Below are 20678 nucleotides of genomic sequence, written 5' to 3' on the forward strand. Positions count from 1 at the left end.
TCCCTAAACTTTCAAATTTGATTCTCACACGTCTTTATCATTGAAATCATTATTTAAACGGTGATATGATACAATGATTAAATTAACAAGTTATGAATTGACAGTACGTACTACAAGAGAGTAGGTCAGTTAGATCAAATAAAGATATGTAGAAATAAAAACTCGATGGTGACCGAGGTGGGTGTAGATGGATGAAATAAATTTTAAACCATTTTTTTTATCTATCACTTTATTTTATCTAACTATCTTATTTCTCGTACCACGTTAGTCCAATCATGTATCACGTCGATATATTAAGCAGTGATATGAACAGAACTTGTAATGAAAACTAAACTAAATAGATACAACCATAAAAATTTAGAGACATTTGAAATGTTAATTTGCCCGATAATTTACGTATCAGTTTTAGAAGCCTTCATTTAAAGAATTTATATGTTGAACAAAATTCAAGTTTCACAAATCCACGAGACAAATATGAATTCGAATAGCTAGAGCTAAATACTCCATCTTTGAATAAATTTATAATTTTTATTTAGTTTAATAGAATAATTTTTACTTTACATAATTAAGTGACGTCACTGGTCAGGCCTCGTGTTGGAACTGAAAAAGAAACTTACGGCGTGTGGTTGTTCCAGGTTTCGGAAAACAACATCCTACTTTTTCCCCAAACTTTGAATTTTTTTTCAATAATTATTATTTTAATGAAATATGTTTTTTAGATACTATTTTAATGATCTGCTTTTGATTTCGATTCATTTTAATGGATATTTTTTAAAGTGTCTATTATAGTCCCCTATTTTAATTGTTGTATTTTCAAAATGTTCATTTTGATGATTTATGTGACATATATTTACAAATTTTATATACAGTAAAAATTATTTAATATAAATTTATTATTACATTTCAAAGTAAAATTTCATGCTAAAATTTTGGTCAAAAGAAATGAGATAAAATATGGGAAAGAGATCAAAACAAATATTTCCAAAGTTAATTGAAAATTATGATACATTAGAAGTAAATTCGGAAATTTTAAAATATTATAAGTTTAACTGAGAATTACCTAAAATATTAAGTACCATCCGGTAGAATTAGAAAATTCATAAATTTTAATTATTTTTAATATGTAAATTGTCACCAAATAAAATAGTATAGTTCAAAAAAAAAAAATTAGTACAAACAATGTAGAAGTAGAACTTGGAATTCATGATTTTTTTTTATCGAAAGTATATGTTATATTAAATAAATTATGCTTAAGTTGTCAATAATATATTAATTATAACCAAACTGACTGATTGAATTCTTTTTATAAGGATATAATTGATTGATTGATTTAAAATAGTTTAATTTGTTCATATACAATATTCAAGTAGTCAAATAAGTGAGAAAGTTACAAATAATTGATTTAATACTAATTAACTGTTTAATATCCTAATTGGGTTATATTATTATTTTTAAAAGCTCAACTAGTTCACATCAGCGTATGAGGTGTAAAACAAATGCAAATATATCTTTCTTTTTTAAAAATATTACATCACAAATAAATCAGCGAACAATATTATATAAATTAATTGAAAATAAAAATATATTGCTTAGAATTTTTCGACCTTTTGCATCCGTAGATTACACGCTCGAACATGTTTATCGTGGTTTTTGTTAATCTTCAGGAGTTTATCGGTCAATATCCATCTTTGTACATGTTTATCACCACTAAAAATTTGACATCTTTTTTTTTTTTGAAATCCAAAACAAAAATATCTTCATTTAAATATTTCTATTTTATACTTGTAAAAAATTTAATGATGGTCAGCATAAGATAGGTGCGGTTAGGTAAACTATTTTTCTTGTTTTATTAATATAACGTGCTAAGGAAAGAATTATATAGATTTAAATTCTATTTTAGTCTACGATATTTTGTGATTATTTTATTTTAATAAATGTCTATTTTAGCCTCTAAAATTTTAAATGCATTCTATTGTAGTTTTAAGTTTTATTGTAGTTTCTATTTCTTAAAGAAAATAAATAACCATTTTGATTTTCATAAATTTTATTAATTATTAGTTTCAAATACTATGTATTAAAACTTGATAAAGTGGACATGCATCAAAGAGAACATTTTCCACTAAAAGAAAAAACCGTCAAAAAATGAATTAAAGACCCATCAATATTTTGTTCTCAAAATTTTATTATTATTATTATTATTATTAATCAATACGAACATAGCTTTATTATTATTATTATTATTAATCAATAGAACATAGCTTAATTAGTAAAAAATATTATTCATCTCTTAAATATCATTTTGATTTGAATCTTCAACAATTTCAATTATATTCAATTTAATGAATGTAATATATATATAAAACCAAAGTTTATAAATAAATATCAATGATTACACGAAAATTCACTTATTATTAAATAATTATAAAGCTCCAAACTTCACACATCAAAATGGCTCTTGACTCTTGGACTTCCAATGTGCCGCATCTCATATTCCCATTTAAATTTAAAAAACTATTTCCCACTATTTTTATTTTATTTTATTATTTTAAGATTAAATCTAACCATCTGAAATCCCACAACTTATTACATATTTTAGACCCAGTACAACTCCACGGGATTCAAACCAAGACGTTCAAATTATGTTTACTAATGTTAAGAATTCACTAAAGAAAAATACTTGGCTCGGATGAATCTTGTCTTGACCAATATTGAAAAATTTACGGTCCATTATTTAAAAAAGAGTTATATATTTTTCTATTTCTTTTTCTTAATTCGTTTATAAATACATGAATTACTCTTCTCATTATCAATTAAGAAAAATATGTGGGTAGGTTAAAAAAAAAAATCCCTATACTTTTGTAGATTAAAAAAAAGTGTCACTAAAAACCTTATTTCCTGTGATCCTTCTCCTCGTGTCGGCCTCAGGCTTTTGAAATTGAAACACAGTCAGCAAAAAGATCTTCCAATTAAAAGATATAATTTGACAGAGAAAAAGAACCATAAAAAATGATGAGAAAAATTCAAAATTTTTCTTAACATAACAAATATTTAAAAAAAATCAAAATTTTGAAATGGACATTTTATATGGTTTGAAAACAAAATTTTAAAATTCACAAACTAATCTAATATATCTTAAATAAATAAAATTTAAAGATGGGGAAAATTTGAATTGCAATTGCAAACAACTAAAAATATCTTAGATTAAAATATTTAAATATTATTTTTATCTCTATACTTCTGATTTGATTAATTTTGATCCATATATTTTCAAAATATTATTTAAATAAATAAATAAACTGAAAAAATAAAGAACGACAAAAAATATTTTTCTCCAACATTTCCAAATTTCACAGACAGATGCAGACATTTTTCAACCGATTTATTACAAAAAGATTCCCACCCCGTAATAATTAAATAAACAACCAACAAAAGAGACGGAATTAGGAGACAAAATAAATGAAAAATTAATTTCCACGTGTCGTGATCTGGTGCGATCTTACAGTAGGAACTTGCTCGAACTTTAACGCTCCCACCCGTATAAATACCGCCCCTCTTCTTCTTCTTCTCCAACTCACCTGAATCCTGTTCTCCGAACTCATTCGTAAGAAGCTTTTGTGCTTCTTCGTTCCTTCGTTTAGTTTTTTTTTTCTCTTCTTTTTCTTCTCATATTCCGGCGAGGACACCGGCAGGAGCTTCTGCGAGTGCTGCTCAGAGGTAATCGGTGAGTTCTGGTGGAGGTTTTGGTTGTTTATTTTTCGAATTTGTGCCTCCCTGTGGTGTTGATTGAGCTGCCTCTGGTCTGGACCTAGTTCTTAATTGTATGGATTTTGATTCTTGGATGTACTGGAGGTTTTGCTTGTATGTGAAGTTCGGCGGTTCTGCGTTTGATTCTATGTTGTGTATTCGCGGCGAGAGTATGGATCTTGGCTCAGATCTACCTTTCTCTCTGTGATTCTTGAGCGTTTTTTCACCGCGATTCCTTTGGATTTTGATCTGATTGTGAATGGAATGAACCTACAGGAACGGATTCATTTCGAGTTTTAATGGCGGCAAAAATTTTGCGACCTAGCTCATAATTAATTTAAAAAATGAACGAAATTATCAATTCGGTGTGAAATCGATAAGTTGGAGAGCTTGACGGCTTGCTGATTGATTCTCTTTTGCGTATCTTGTGCACTTTTCGTTTTTGCATTTTCATCGTCACTTTCTTCCTAAGGTGAATTTCATTGTTTTTCTCTGATTACTTCTTTGTATGAATGAATATTCCGTGTCTTCTTAAAACGTTTTGTTTTTCCTTTTTCTTCCCGCCCGGGGAACCGGCGGAAGCAAGCCTTAGTGTCCTTTGCGTCACATGGTGAAAACCGCGTCTTCTTTGTCTTACTCTGTTTTGCTTTCTTCTTTGTTGACCTTTTTTCCCCCTCAGATATTCCTTTCACTTTTATTCTTTCTGCCTTCTTAGACCGTGTTATTTCAAAATTATTATTCCCTAATATTTTGAAAATTTACCATTAACTTTTTAAAGTAAACCAAGCTTTTATTTTTGTTTAATATTTTAAAATAGTTTATGGATGAAATTCTTTTTGTAGGTCTTAAGAAATCACATACACCTAGAGAAAACTCCCAATTCCATATTATTTATTATGTTTTTTTAAATAATTTCTTGTAATTATTTACGGTAACATAGTTCCAAAGAGACTTAAATCGGTACCATCTTTCAATTAATTTATTATATTATAATTCTCTGTTTTCTCTTCGATTCGACCTGGAGATATATTAAGCTAAACCCAAAACTCCAGAAAGGAATTCATTAGAGAATTAGTTTCAGTTCATCATATCGTAAACTGAATCTGATGCCTTTCTTTCCTTTCCGCGTCATTGGTACTGTTGTTACTGTTTCTACTCTCTGTTGTCTTCTTGATTTCCCCCGCCTCCGGCTAGATCGTGTTTCGGGAGATGCTAAGGGCAGCTTCGTTACAGAAATTGAGGTCCATCTCTTCTCTTCCATGGAAGTCATATGGCACTCTCCGTCCGGCAGGCATAGGATTTCGCAGTAATCGTAGAAACTTAGGTTTTCTTCTAAAGTTCAAACCATTAGGTTGGTGCTAGTGATTACCAAGGAAGAGGCTATCTCGATTTTCTCTTCGGTTTTTGTTTCTGAGAGTTCAATTTTTTGGTACTGGGTGTTGCTGGGTTTGGCGAATTCCAACTTAATTTTAAGATGTTTTTATGATTTTCGTTTGGCTGATGATGTTGTTCTATTCTTGTGTGCAGCAACTGTTTGGTGCTCAACAATGACGATCACACCGAAGATTTCTGTCAACGATGGAAACTTGGTGGTTCACGGGAAGACCATACTTACTGGAGTGCCTGACAACATTGTGCTGACACCTGGATCAGGCCAAGGACTGATTGCTGGGGCATTCATTGGTGCCACTGCTTCGCACAGTAAAAGTCTACATGTTTTCCCCGTGGGTGTCTTAGAGTAAGTAAAAACCTCTTAACGGGACTTTGAACTTTACAGTATGAACAAAATTGAAGCGCTTAGTAGAAAGGAATTGGAAGTTTATAATTACTATAATAAGCAGTAAATAAAATTACTCCTGGGGTTGAATTCTCTTTGATCCTTGAGCTGGATAGATTTTAGGATTTGAAATAATTCATCTAGATGAATTTCTTAGATTTCTTTTGAGGAAATAGGGAAAAATAAAAAAAGGATTTCTAGATTCATTTGAACTGTATCGAAGTAGGTATTGTATTGGTTAATATTGATTTATGTAATATGTAAGTCTTCTAATTTCTTTCCAACTCTTAACAGGGGTCACCGCTTCCTGTGTTGTTTCCGTTTCAAGTTATGGTGGATGACTCAGAGGATGGGAACATCTGGAAGGGACATTCCACTTGAGACACAGTTCCTGCTTATGGAGACAAAAGGTACCGATGGGGAGGATCCGGATAATTCTTCAACCATCTACACTGTCTTCCTTCCTCTCCTTGAAGGCCAGTTCCGTTCCGCGCTGCAAGGGAATGAAAAGAATGAGATGGAGATTTGCATCGAGAGTGGTGAGTAGATCATGATCAGCAGACAATTATCATCTGTTGTAGGATGCACACACACCCTGCCGTTCCTATTTATTTGGTCCATCAGTTCTTACAATAGTTCCATCCTGGTGGTCGGTAATGAAGAAGATAACAATCTGGTGGGATGGAGCCATGTCATTAATGAGAACCAACCATGCTGGAGAAATCTTTTAATTACCATCACTGGAATGAGTCAAATTAATGGAGTTTTATAGCACTTGGAGGAGAATATAGGAAGGGTCAAGTTCAAAGAAACGAAACGACTTGTTTTTGTTGGTGTTTGAATTGGTTTTGCAGGAGATAGTACTGTTGAGACCAACCAAGGACTTTCCCTTGTCTATATGCATGCTGGGACAAACCCCTTTGAAGTTATCAATCAAGCAGTAAAGTAAGTTTCACCAAATTAAGTTTTTAGTCTTTGCTCTTATTTCTTCAAGTGGGTTTTAGCCTCCTTATTTCTTCAAGTGGATTTTAGCCTCTTTAAACGCGTATGATGTTTGCTTCACAAGGATAGATGTGTGTGCTAACTTCACAATGATTTAAATGATGATAACAGGGCTGTTGAAAAGCATACGCAGACTTTTCTCCATAGAGAGAAGAAAAAGGTATGAGAAAATTTTGTTTCAACAAATATAATGTTTACTATGTTATTTCTCTTCCAAGATTCTCAATTTTGATGTATTATCTTTTTTCAGATACCTTCCTTTATTGACTGGTTTGGTTGGTGTACTTGGGATGCTTTTTACACCGACGTCACTGCCGAGGGTGTTGAGGAAGGACTCAAAAGGTAATAGAAATTGTCGATGAGAAATAGCAGTTTTTGATTGTTGCATCTTTAACATTTCAGTATTAGGGATGTTTAAAATTAAATTGTTAACGTTGTGGTGTCTTGCAGCCTATCCGGAGGAGGGGCACCTCCAAAATTCTTAATCATAGATGATGGTTGGCAACAGATAGAGAGCAAACCAAAGGATGTTGATTGTGTTGTACAAGAAGGAGCACAGTAAGCCGTTTTTCTCTTATTAACCATATGTCTCATTACATCGTGTTGTATTAAGATTATGTGCACATCCCATTGAATCTAAGTTCAGCTTTTTGCAAAGAAGAATTGGTTGATAAAATGAAATGTGTTTATTTTAGTTTAGTTATGGACCGTTCTATGTTGGGGAACATAAATAGTTCAGATAAATTATGTGATTTTTTGAGTACGTCCATGTTAGCCATGTGTGCATCTTCCATATGCTACATTCTTCTTTTGCTACTTAGGCTAAAATATTCTCATAGCAGTAATTGCTGTAGTTATAATCTAATCTCACAACATATAAAATTAGGTCTATTATAATCAAACAATTAAAATTACAAATTTTATATCATGTATCCTTTTGCTTTGTGGGTTGAGTTGTGATAAAAAAAAAAGATTGCTTAATCACTTGGTGACACTCCCTTATAGGTTTGCAAGTAGGCTCTCTGGAATTAAAGAGAACTACAAGTTTCAGAAAAGTGGGGAAAACAGTGAACAGGTCCCGGGCCTGAAGGTGGTTGTTGATCAGGCCAAGAAACGACACAATGTGAAGTAAGTTTTCTGTACTCTAATATCCCATTTCTTCTCATGCCGTAGCTTTTTTCATTTCAATTTCGAAGTAAACCGATCAAAATTTTCATTATGCCACAAATTTGAATGGGGGGTATTGCTGTATTGTAATACATCTTTCAAGGTGTAATTTAATATAAGTTGGTTTCTTGATAGATAATTGTTAGTATGTAATCTCTAATTACCAAGGAGTTTCAAGGACTTGCAACCTGTTATATTTGCAAATTCTGATCCATATCTTCTCTAATGCAGATTTGTGTTTGCCTGGCATGCTTTAGCTGGTTATTGGGGTGGAGTGAAACCAGCAGGTGCGGGCATGGAGCACTACGACTCCGCTTTGGCATACCCGGTCCAGTCACCGGGTGTGATGGGCAACCAACCTGACATAGTCGTAGACAGTCTGGCTGTTCATGGCATTGGCCTTGTGCACCCGAAGAAAGTCTTTAATTTCTATAACGAGCTCCATTCCTACTTGGCATCATGTGGAATCGATGGTGTAAAGGTTGATGTGCAGAACATTATCGAGACACTCGGTGCTGGTCATGGTGGCCGAGTTGCACTCACCCGTAGCTACCAACAGGCTCTTGAAGCTTCGATCGCTCGAAACTTTACCGACAATGGATGCATTTCCTGCATGTGCCATAACACTGATGGTCTTTACAGTTCCAAACAGACTGCGATTATGAGAGCTTCTGATGACTATTACCCTCGTGAGCCTGCCTCCCACACCATTCATATTTCTTCTGTGGCTTACAATTCTCTTTTCCTTGGAGAATTCATGCAGCCTGACTGGGACATGTTCCATGTAAGAAACTTTCTGCGCCCGTGTCCGTTCTATATCGACATTTTCATTTGATGCCTTTAACCCATCTCACAGTCGTTACGTTTTAGCGAGAATTGTATGATTATATTTCCTTAACAGCCGCATGTGTAGTGTATATATTGCCATGAAGACTCAGGCTGGATAGAAAGAAAGTAGGAAACTAGAAACTATGCATGCCAACTGTCCAACTGACCAATATGATATTTTGCTTTTCAGAGTTTACATCCTACCGCAGAGTACCACGGAGCAGCTCGTGCGATCGGGGGATGTGCAATCTATGTCAGGTATTTTATGCGGATGCTGTGTTTGTATGATTTCAATTCCAAGTATGATGATAATATTGGCTTAACTTTGTGCAATTTTATCACAGTGACAAACCAGGCCACCACAACTTTGAGCTGTTGAAGAAGTTAGTCCTTCCCGACGGATCGGTTCTTCGTGCCCAGTTACCTGGGCGACCGACTCGTGACTGTCTGTTCGACGATCCAGCAAGAGATGGAACCAGGTTTGCTGCACATTCATTTCGATTCTTTTTGTCCACTCACCCTTCATTACAGACCTTTGTTGATAATCAGTTGTTTTTGCCTCTCTTTTTGCAGCCTGCTCAAAGTTTGGAATATGAACAAGTGCTCTGGCGTTGTTGGAGTATTCAATTGCCAAGGTGCAGGTTGGTGCAGGATCAGAAAGAAGATTCGCATTCACGACGAGTCTCCCGGTACCCTCACCGGTTCTGTCCGTGCTGCCGATGTTGATGCTATTTCACAAGTTGCTGGTGCCGATTGGAAGGGTGATACCATCGTTTATGCTTACCGATCAGGTACTCAGATTGCTACTTGTAATAAAGATTCATGATGGCTTCTCCTTTGTAAGTGGTGGGAAAGTAGGAAAAGATCTCTAACAAAAGGACGTCGATTTTTTTTTTCTTTCAGGGGACGTTATTCGATTGCCGAAAGGCGCTTCGGTGCCAGTTACCCTCAAAGTTATGGAATATGATCTTTTCCATATTTCTCCCATGAAGGTGTGTGGTTCTTTCACTCCGCTCTACTTCTCATTCTTTGCCTGTCAACCCATTTTGTGATTCACCCAAACAATCTTGATATTCAGGACATCACCCCGAACATCTCGTTCGCACCAATCGGCCTGCTTGACATGTTCAACACTGGTGGCGCCGTTGAGCAAGTTGATGTCAACATGGTCGAACCTAAGCCAGAGTTCGATGGTGACGTTGTCTCTGAGGCGACAGGTTCTCTCCCAGACGATCGACCTCCAACAGCTACAATCACCCTAAAATCTCGAGGATGCGGAAGATTCGGTGTGTACTCATCTCAGCGACCTCTCAAATGCAGCGTGGACAAGGCCGATACCGACTTCGTCTACGATGCGGAGACGGGCTTAGTCACCTTCGCCCTCCCTATCCCGACGGAGGAAATGTATAAATGGACTATTGAAATCCAAGTCTAGAGGAGTGTTGTATGTTTACTTTCATATAAAATAGCCAAATGCTACCATTTCATTTAGTGGCTTAGAAAGAGGGAGAGTAGAGCTATAGAGAAAGAAAGGGTAAGAAGGAGGGATGTGATGGGGCAATAAATTGAAGGGTGTAACCAATATGAATGTCATTATTGTTGTAATCTAATTCTATGTAATAATGAAATATGCTTTTATTATTGCTTCTTGGCTTTTCTTCATGGTACGGTCGTATTATGGCCCTTCTATTTTTTTCTTCTTTTTTAGTTATTATTTTTTTAGTACAATAAATGTGGGATGAGATTTGAATTCTTATTAGAGGTGTTCAAAGATCCGTCCTAAATGAGTTGGGGACGAGGGATGTTTTGTCCCTGTCCATGCTCCAACCCTATTCGTCGCACCGACCCTTTTTATATGTATATATATTTTGAAAAAAACACTGCATTTAATTTTTTTTTCTCCTTTGACTGAGGAGGATTTACTCACGTAGAATTGGATCAATAAAGTATTGTCGAAAATGAGTAGTGAAATATACAAGGTATGAAATACTCCTTACCGCGGCAAAATATGTGCTACAACAATGTCCAATGGTTACAGTGGCGAAAGGTGTCCAATGTGGTCACTACAAACCAAGCCGACTCCATTCTCCCATCGGACGAGTATTATATCAGTAATACCGAGTTAAATTTAGTTCTCAACTCAAATAATTGGTGGCTTGATTCTGGTGCGAATGTACATGTGTGCTAATAAGAAACTATTTTATTCGTACTAGGAATCGAGTACCAGGTCTATGAAGATAGGAAATGGGAATGAGGCCTTCACAATAGGAGAAAAAGAAGTTTTATTAAAATTATCTTCGGGCAATGACCTCTTATTAGACAATGTTTTGCATGTTCCTTCAATTTCAAAAAATTTAGTTAGTGTTTTCTTGCTCGTAGAACAAGGCTTTAAAGTTGTTTTTTAATCCAATAAAGTAGTACTTAGTAAACGTGATATTTTTATTGGTAAAGGTTATTTGGTATATGGTTTGTTTAAACTCAATGAAGTGTCTTTTGACAGTTATAAATCTTCATGTTATTCTTATGTTGTTGCAAATGTTGAATGTTCTGATATTTGGCCTGGTCAACTTGGACACGTGAATTTTAGCTCAATAAATAGAATGATGATTATGAAATTAATACTTAAATCTGCTTTAAATAATAAAGATAAATGTGAAATTTGTGCACAAGCAAATCAACCTAAAAAATCGTTTAAATCAATAGAAATAAATTCTTCATTGCTAGAATTAATTCATAGTGATGTTTGTGACTGCAATAATTCTTTGACACGTGGAGAAAAAATGTATTTTGTAACTTTTGTGAATGATTGCTTTAAATATTGTCATGTCTATTTACTTGGCACTAAAGATGAAGTGTTTAGAAAATTTAAAATTTATAAAGCTGAGGTAGAAAATCATTTAGAAAAAGAAAATAAAAGTTTTAAGATCTAATGGGAGAGGTGAGTACTTTTCAAAAGAAATGAATGAATTTTGTAGATTGCATGGCTTAATTAATCAAGTTACCGCTCCTTATGCACCCCTATCTAATGGTGTAGCAGGGTGGAAGAATAAAACCTTATTAGATATCGTTAATGTCATGTTATTGAGTTCTGGCAAAGAGGAAGAATAAAACCTTATTAGATACGGTTAATGTCATTTGGTATGCCAACTAATTTTTGGGGTGAAGCTTTATATTATGCTTGTTTAATTTTGAATAGAATTCTTTATAAAAATTATGATAAAACTCCGTACGAGATCTGGAAAGATAAAGTCCCTAACTTGAGTTTTCTTAAAGATTAGACCCTAAAACCATTGACTGTGCTTTTGTTGGGTATTCTTTAAATATCACAATCTATAGATTTCTTGTTTTAAGTTCAGATATTTCTGAATTTACACAAAATACAATTATAGAATCTCGTGATGCCACTCTCTTTGAAAATATTTTTCCTATGAATATTAATTTAAACTAGCAACTTAATGAAAGTTTAGGGTCTAAAAGGTGGCTCTTAATTTGGAACCAGTAGAACAGAGCAAAAGTAAAAGGAATAGAGTTATTAAGACTTTTAGTGATGATTTCTATACTTATTTAGTTGAAAGTGACCCTAACACATATTTAGAAGCAATGAAGTCTATAGATGCACATTTTTGGAAAGAAGCTATTAATAGTGAAATGAAGTCAATTTTGTCCTAAATGTTTCACGTGGTTGTAAAATAATTGGTTGTAAGTGGATTTTCAAGAAAGAAAACTCAGAACTGACGGTTCCATAGATAAATTTAAAGCTAGATTAGTTGCAAAAGAGTATAGTCGGAAGGAAGGTGTAGACTTTTTTGACACTTACTCTCATGTAGCTAGAATGACTGCCATTAGAGTCTTGATAACCATTGCTTCTATTTTGAAATTAGAAATTCATCAAATGGACGTTAAAACTGCCTTTTTAAATGGTGAATTAAAAGAGGAAATTTATATGGAACAACATGAGGGGTTTAAAAAACCAGGTCCATAACATAAAGTTGGTAAGCTGGTTAAATCTCTTTATGGACTAAAACAAGCTCCTAAACAATGACATGAGAAATTTGATAGTGTGATTATTTCTTATAGTTTTCTCATGAATGATTCTCATAAATGTCTTTACATTAAAAGGTTAGAAGATACTTGTGTTATCTTTGTGTGTATGTTGATGATATTATTATATTTGGCACTAATGTGAATGTTATCAATGAAACAAAAGAATTTATGTCAAATAATTTTGACATGAAAGACTTAGGTCATGCTGATGTCATATTAGATGTTAAATTGATTAAAAGTGATAGTGAATTTATATTGACTCAATCACATTATGTGGAACATTTATTAAAAAAAAATTAAGTATTTTGATTTGAGTCATGTTTCTACCCCTTATGATCCAAATTCGAAGCTTAAAAGAATATAGGGGAACCTATATCACAACATGAATATTTTCAAATAATTGGTTCACTGATGTATCTAGCTAATTGTACTAGACCCGATATTGCATATGTTGTTAATATGTTAAGTAGATATACTTGTAATCCAAGTGAATATCACTGGTGTGCTATTGAAAGGTTGTGCATATATCTTAAGGGGTCGTTTGTTTTTCTGGAATGTACTGGAATTTCAGATGTCCGGAATTTTAGATGTCCGACATCTTCAGATAGTTATGTTTGTTTCGTATGAAAATTTATTAAGGATGTCTAGGAATATTTGGATAGCCACGTTTGTTTTGCAGGATTTGTTTTTGGGGATGTGTTAAATTGATAGAATGTTCCAAAAATGCCCTCACGAATACTCATATAATTTATAAATTCATTTAATATAATAAATTTATTTGAATTAATTTAATATTTTGTTTTTTTATATGTTGTTTTGAATTAATTCCTATTAATTCAATATATATTTCATTTTCAACTTTAATATTTTTCCAAAAAGACAATCATATAATTGGTATTATCTTAAGTAAATTTATTTATCTTACCATCATATTATATTTTTTAAGAGGAAAAATATCACAGATATATTGGTCGTTAGAAAAATTGTTGCTTTAAAATTATATATTTATGAATAATAAATATTATTAATAATATAATTCCTTCACAAATATTAAAAATAAATCCCGATATTATATAATTTAATTGCAGTTTATTTTATATGTAAATGTAATGTACAAATATACTTAATTGCATAAAATTGCTTATTAGACAATGAGTCGATTAATTTATTTAAATTATAAATTTAAAAATAAAAATAAATTTTAAAAAAAAAATAAAGAAAATTGATGAAAGAAAATATATGGAAAAAAATGAAGAGCAAAAATGTAAAGAGCGGATGCCCTCAACACAGGAATTTTGGATACCCACGTTTCAAAAGGACATCTGACACTCATTAGGTGCCTCCCGTACGGGCATCCTAGGATACTCGGACATCTACATTCTCCGCAAAACAAACGTGAGAATCCAGATGCCCATTCAATATGAATCTTGGATTCCCATGAAACAAACGACCCCTAAAGGTACTTATGATTTGGGTATTTGTTATAATGGATTTCCGTTAGTAATAGAAGGATTCAGTGATGTCATATGAAACTAAAGCAACTAGTGATTATATCTTTACTTTGGGTGGTAGTGCGACAGTATGAAAATCTTCTAAACAAACATTAATTTCTAGATCCACCATGGAAGCTGAACTTATTGACTTAGACTTAACTAGTAAATAGGCAGAATGGTTAAGAAGTATAATTGCTGATCTTTCTTTCTTTCTAAATGGTAATCTTGATGTACCTTTACATTGTGATAGTCAAGCTATCAAAGCTAAGGCTAATAATAAAATCTATAATGGCAAAAGTAGGTACATCAGAATTAGACATAACTCTATCAGGCAATTATTATTTCATTGTGTGATTTCTCTTGACTTTGTTAGGTCTAAAGAGAACCTAGTTGATCCATTTACAAAAGGCTTAACGCGCAAGTGAGTTATTGAAGCATCGAGGGGAATGAGACTAAAGCCCATAAAATAGTTACCATAGTGGACACCCAACCTCAAAGATTGGAGATCCCATGCAAGAGGTTCAATGGGTAACAACGAAGTTGAATTGTGACTATGGGAGCACTAGTTATAATAATGGAGGAATACTCCGAGTCCCATTCCTATGGTGGTAGTGCTCATAATTGTGATGATAAGAAAGAGTTAAACTCTGAATGAAACCAAGACATGTATTATGCGTGGTGTTGATCACAAACAACCCTTGGAGGTTTCACTTATATGAGTGCTGTGGTGGGGTCACCACAATAGGTGTTTGGGCTACACCTTAAAACACTCATGAAAACAGGATATGTGCGTATGACCATCTAAGGCGCAAAAATGACTAGAATCCCAAACTTGCTTGTACTATGTGTAGGGTAAGAGACTTAGTTCACTATAGTTCTCTCAAATGTACATTTACTTACACTAAGTGAATGTTCAAACCCAAAAGGTATCTACACTAACATAGTAAGAATGCTCATTTTTTCCAAATCAAACTTGTCTTAAACTTTTTGAAAATCTTTAATTATGTGGAGGAGCATTGGAAAATTAAAAGAATGCTCATTTTTTCCTTCAAAATGAAATCAAACTTGTCTTAAACTTTTTGAAAATCTTTAATTATGTGGAGGATCATTGGAAAATTAAAAGATTTGTTAAGTTGGACTAATTGGTTATTCTTTTATTAGAAAATTGATTTGATCTTTCCCTAGGGAGTAAATTACCAAGGTTGGTTAAGTCTTAAAATTAGAGAAACTTATTTTTAGTCTCTTCAAATACTATATAAGAGGGGTCGTAGAGGGGGAGTAAATACAAACTTCACATCCTCTTCTCCAAAACATTTCTTTTGTTTTTTATGAGCATACGAGTTAAGTGACATTCGTGAGGGAGCTTAGCTACACACAAGGTCTCTTGGAGGGTGTTGTATCCTAGGAGTGGAGTGCCGAACAACTCGGTGCAAGTGAAGGCACGTCTTCTCTAACGACAGTGTTCATCAACGCGCCTCAACCCATACACAGACTTTCTAAAACCCTTCGTTTTCTTATTAATATTATTTCTTCATTAGTTTGTTGTGGTTTTGTGTTAAATAGAATTCTCGTTTCATTGAGTTTGGTTCTATTTATTTTTTCCAACAGTCAGCTCTAACACCACAATGGTCGGTAAGATCTAGAGTCTATTACCTCAATAATCAACCGGCTGTGATCGACAAAAACACAACAATGATAGTAACGAGATGCAGGATGCGACGGTAGGCTACGAGCTCTGGTGGCGTCTAGCTTATCACAACAACCTGCAATGACGTTCTTCAACACAACAACGAAATCGACAAGATGCAGGATGCAGCTATAGGCTTTGTCTCCGACAGCAAAGTGCACTATAAACGGCAATGGTGACTGCACTCTCCTTATTTGCTATTTGAAACGTTTTTGCATCTTTTATACTATTAGGATTCTCAAACCTTGAGGAATATGCATAAATGAAAAATCTTTTCTGTTTAGACACCTTCGTAATATGGGTCTAAAAGGAAACTCATTTATGTTATCATCCTAAAAATTAATGCACAAGATGGACTATTGAACCAAAACTCAAATATTCAAAAGAATCGGAAAAGTCATCAAGGACAAGGATATGAAAAGGAGAAGATGGAGAGGCGAAGGTAGAGGTCGAGGAAAGAGGCGGTATTGGCATGAGAGGAAAATCAAAATGTTGGTGATGGTGAAGCTTCAGATCAATCGGAGTTCAATGATCGTATTAGCAAATAGATGCCAGAGAATGACAGAGAATTGACTACACCAACAAGGCTCTTTGAAAACACCATTGATGGAAAAAGGAGTTAATCACGGGAAGAGATTTAGAAGATGCAAAAATGGTAACTGGGGCTGAAAGGAAATCGATTTTAACGTCAATAGAATCAACAGAGATTATTAAGGAAAATATGGATAAGTTGGAGCGGGAGATTTTCAATGGATTTAATGTGCAACAGACAATTAATCATGGAAAAGAAAAGATTTGGGAGTTCCCTGAACTGGATACACACCATGGTAGTATACTAAACCCACCTGATCCAATGGTTTCACAAAAAAAATTAAGCACAAAAAAATTAATGTTGTAGCCCAAAAAGGCCAAAATGTTAGCTGCCCAATTCTATCAATAATGACCTACAAGAGGAGGCCCATAATAGCACCACCACTATACAACAAAACACTTGGAAAAGAAATCCCTATAAACGACAACAAAATCAGAAAATAGAGTTTTCGAATAGGAAATGGGAGAAACTCTATGATAGGGAAAAAAGACAGTTTGGATCAGGAGGATAGCTCAACAACAAATAAAAGAGTTTGTGGTGACAAAATGAAATATTGTTTTAACATAGTAGTGGAGGACCACAATGAAAATTTTTAAGCTGGAATATTCAGACTTTGAAGAATTTCCAAACATTAAGAGCACTACGCCATCTTGTGTATAGCCATAAACACTAGTTGGTTTTCCTCATGGAAACTAGATGCAAGAATAGGTTGCAACAAAAGATAAAAAGAGAACTGAACTACAAAAGTTGTGTAAGTGTACCAATCAATGGAAAGAGTGGTGGTTTGATGCTTCTCTGGAATATTGAAACAGATATCAGCATCAAATCTTTCTCAGAGGGTCATGTTGGTGCTTTCATTAATGAAGCAAGGGGAAGATGGAAGCTTACAAAAATATATGGGCAACCCAATTATGGAAAGAATGAAGGAATCATGGATATTTATTGCGCGACTTTACAACATTTCAAGCTTTCCATGGATTATTGGAGGAGATTTTAATGAGATTGCTTCGAACTCTAAGAAAATGGGTAGTGTTAAGAAGACATTGCTTAATGCAAGACTTTCTAAATGTAATAACCCCTGTGGGCTAATTAATCCAAGGTACAAGGGTGACAATTATACTTGATGTGACAGATACTTCTCAAGTCAACCGATTTGGGAAAGTGAGACAGGTTCCTTGTTAATTATGAAATGTATCAGACTCAGAGAAATATTGATGTCAGTCATTTGGATTTTTTAATTCTTTGACCATATGCAAATGAAAAGTATTTTTCTTATTTTTTTTTAGTGTTTTCCATTTTTTAATTATGAATTAATTTAGTTTCCAACATCTCTGCGAAATGCCTTAGGAATCATAGTGACTTGGAACGATGATGATTTGGAGGCTCAGATCACAAAGCAGAAAAACGAACCTCTCCGCTTTGAGGAAAATTATTGAACCTTATCAGGGGAATGTAGGAAGGTAATTGGTAATATGTGGTCAGAGTCTACTGGAGGTAATGCAGTGGAGTTTCAGAATAAGACTAAGATATGTCTTACGAATCTCTCAAAATGGAACGTGAAAAGAATGGGAGGCTCTATAAGAAGGGCAATAGCTCGAAAAGAAAAGGAGATCCAAAACATGATTCATAGTAACGGGAGAAATTGGAGGATGGACATGATGAAGGCAGAGCAGAAGCTAGAAAAGCTTCTGAAGATGAGATTTATTGGAGACAAAAAAAGGAAAGAGAGAAGATTAGCTTCAACGAAGTGATAGCAATACGAAGTGGTTTCATGTGCAAGCTAGTCATAGAAAGAAAGTTAGTCGAGTTAAGGGTCTTTTTTATAGCAATGACGAGTGAAAGGTTGGAGAGAAATGTTGGGAATGACAAATATTAAAATCTACTTTTGTCTCACATCGGAAGCATAAACATTTGAGAAGTTGGTTTATAAGCATTGACTGTGTATTGGACTTGTAAACTTGGTGAGAGGTAAACCTATACCAAGACCCACACGTGTGTTGCTGCCAGCTCGGGCATGGCTTTCTTTTTGGGACAAATTTCTTCTACAAAGTCAAAACACGTGGCGAACTCAGAGGAAGTCAAGAAACGTGGCAAGAAGACAAGACTAGTCAAAGACACATGGGTGGCCAAAATTGTTTTGAATTTTTTATTTTTTAAAAATTAAATTCTATTTTGGGCCACACTATCAATATAAAAAGATCGTTCCCTGGCAATCCATTTCATTCCATTCATCTCAATTCTCTCCTATTCTCCACTCTATTCCTTCACTTTTCCCACTTCTTTCCACTACCTTAACTGAGCACGAGATTGATTTCACTCCCATTTCGACGAGTGCACGTTTGAATTGGAGGTTGTGTTAACCTTGGAGAGCATGCCGGCAGTAAAACGATTTTGCATCAAGGTCATGCCAGTTTTGCTTTCAGGTCAGTGGTTCCGCCCACAGCATATCGATTTTACCTCCTGGTTCCAAATTTGTCCTTTATTTTCCTACAATTGAAAGCAAGACTCACCTATCTTCTCATGGCTGCTATCAAAATTGGAACCACTCGACGGATCCAACTACGGTCGATGGTCATAGAAGTTACTGATCTTCTTTGAGCAGTTGGAGATCGACTACATTATCACTGCTGCTCAGCCCGCCATCGTTTGCCACCACTACCGCAGCCGCTGCTACCATTGCCTCTACCATCTCTACAACTGTCACTGATCCGCTTGTTGTTGCCGCTGCCACCGTTTCAGCTGTTGCTGCTGCCACCGTATCAGTTATTGCTGCTGATTTCGGGACGTTTACTGCCACTATCATCGAAGCTGACAAATTTGAAAAAGACAACAAAATGGTTTGTGGGCATCTTCTCAACCATATGAATAACTCTCTTTTTGATCACTTTGTAGAACAAAAATTTGCAAAGGTCATTTAAGATACGTCAGAGTCTAGATAAGGTGGGGAGGATGTAGGCAGAAGGAAGTATCTCGTCGGTAAATGGCTATAATTTCAAATGTCGGACGACAAACTGGTGATGAATCAGGTTCATTAGTACGATAACCTGGTGGTAAGTGTGTTGTCTGAAGGCATGAAGATGTGCGAGATTATCAGGCCAATGTGTTGCTCGATAAATTCTCTCCTTCCTGGAGTGATTATCTTAACCACCTGAAACATAAGAAGGACCTGACTCTGCAAGAATTGATATGTCATGTGCGCACAGAGGAAGCCAACAGGATAAAAGATAAGATCTCTTCTCAATCCCCAAATTTGGTTAAAGCTAACTTGGTTAAATCTTCTAATGCTTCCAAAGACAGGTTCAAGAACAAAGAGAAGCAAATTGCAAGGGATAGAGCTTAAAAGAACAAAGGTCTCCAACCTAAAAATACTGGTGGAAGAATCGAGAAATCCAAACTGGTATGTTATGTCTATGGAAAACCCATGCACAAATCCTATCAGTACACTCAGAGGAAAGATAGGAAAGATCAAAGGGCTACTCCACAAGCCAACACTGCAGAAACGGATGACATTATTGCCGCTGTGGTTGTGGAAGCAAATCTGGTAGAGAACAAATTCGATCGGATTCTTGACATAGGAGTGTCCAAATATTTCTGCTCGAACCGTGACCTCTTCCATGACTTTCATGACTCCGCCGATGGTGAATGTGATTTTATGGGGAACTCTGTCATAGCCAGAGTACTTAGGCAAGGGAAGGTTCTCTTAAAACTCACATATGGCAAAACGTTATCATTGAGTAATCTGTTGTATTTTCCTTCCCTACGTAAGAATCTGGTGTCAGGATGTCTACTTAACCAAATCGGACTTGGGATTGTGTTTGAGGCCGACAAGGTTATTATCACAAAAAATGGTGACCTTGTTGGTAAGGGCTATTTAACAGATGGTTTGTTTGTTCTCAACACTACTTTTTCAAATGAAATTAATTCTAGTTCTGCTTACATCGTTGAGTCTCTTGATGTGTGACATGGTAGATTAGGACATGTGAATATTGCATCGATTAAAAGGCTTAGAACTTTAATTTTAATTAATGCTTCTGATTTGAAGTACAAAGTGTCTTGTTTGTGTAGAAGTAAAATTTGCTAAAAAAAAACCTTTTAAATCTGGCACTGCAAGGTGTGCTGAGCTCCTAGAATTAATTCGTTCTGATTTAGCTGATTTCAAAAACACAACTAGCAGAGGTGGAAAAAAAATACTATACTTCTTTCGTTGATTATTTTTCTAGATATACGAAAATATATCTCATAAAACCTAAAGATGAAGCTAGTAGTATGTTTTTTAAATTCAAAGCTGAAGTTGAAAACCAATTAGATAGAAAAATAAAAACGGTAAAATCATATAGCGGTGGT

General features: G+C 34.6%; 1 protein-coding gene across 2 annotated transcripts; it reads left to right on the forward strand.

Moving 5' to 3' along the window:
• Window positions 1–3555: 3555 nt before the first annotated feature.
• Window positions 3556–10159, forward strand: SIP2 (seed imbibition 2). 2 transcript variants are annotated; one of them, XM_022296525.2, is made up of 14 exons: window positions 3556–3714; window positions 5272–5482; window positions 5816–6060; window positions 6376–6466; window positions 6635–6683; window positions 6774–6865; window positions 6974–7081; window positions 7529–7651; window positions 7922–8474; window positions 8709–8776; window positions 8863–8997; window positions 9092–9309; window positions 9422–9510; window positions 9597–10159. In XM_022296525.2, the coding sequence occupies exons 2-14, from the start codon at window positions 5292–5294 to the stop codon at window positions 9951–9953; spliced, it is 2319 nt and encodes a 772-aa protein (XP_022152217.1). In that variant the 5' UTR covers window positions 3556–3714; window positions 5272–5291; the 3' UTR covers window positions 9954–10159. The 2 variants fall into 2 exon arrangements, with proteins under 2 accessions (XP_022152217.1, XP_022152216.1); XM_022296524.2 differs by having other exon boundaries at window positions 3560–3721.
• The last annotated feature ends 10519 nt before the right edge of the window (window positions 10160–20678 follow it).

Source organism: Momordica charantia (genome assembly GCF_013281855.1).
Source record: "Momordica charantia cultivar OHB3-1 chromosome 1 unlocalized genomic scaffold, Mcharantia_2.0 BLBB01000001.1, whole genome shotgun sequence".
NCBI classification, from domain to species: Eukaryota; Viridiplantae; Streptophyta; class Magnoliopsida; order Cucurbitales; family Cucurbitaceae; genus Momordica; species Momordica charantia.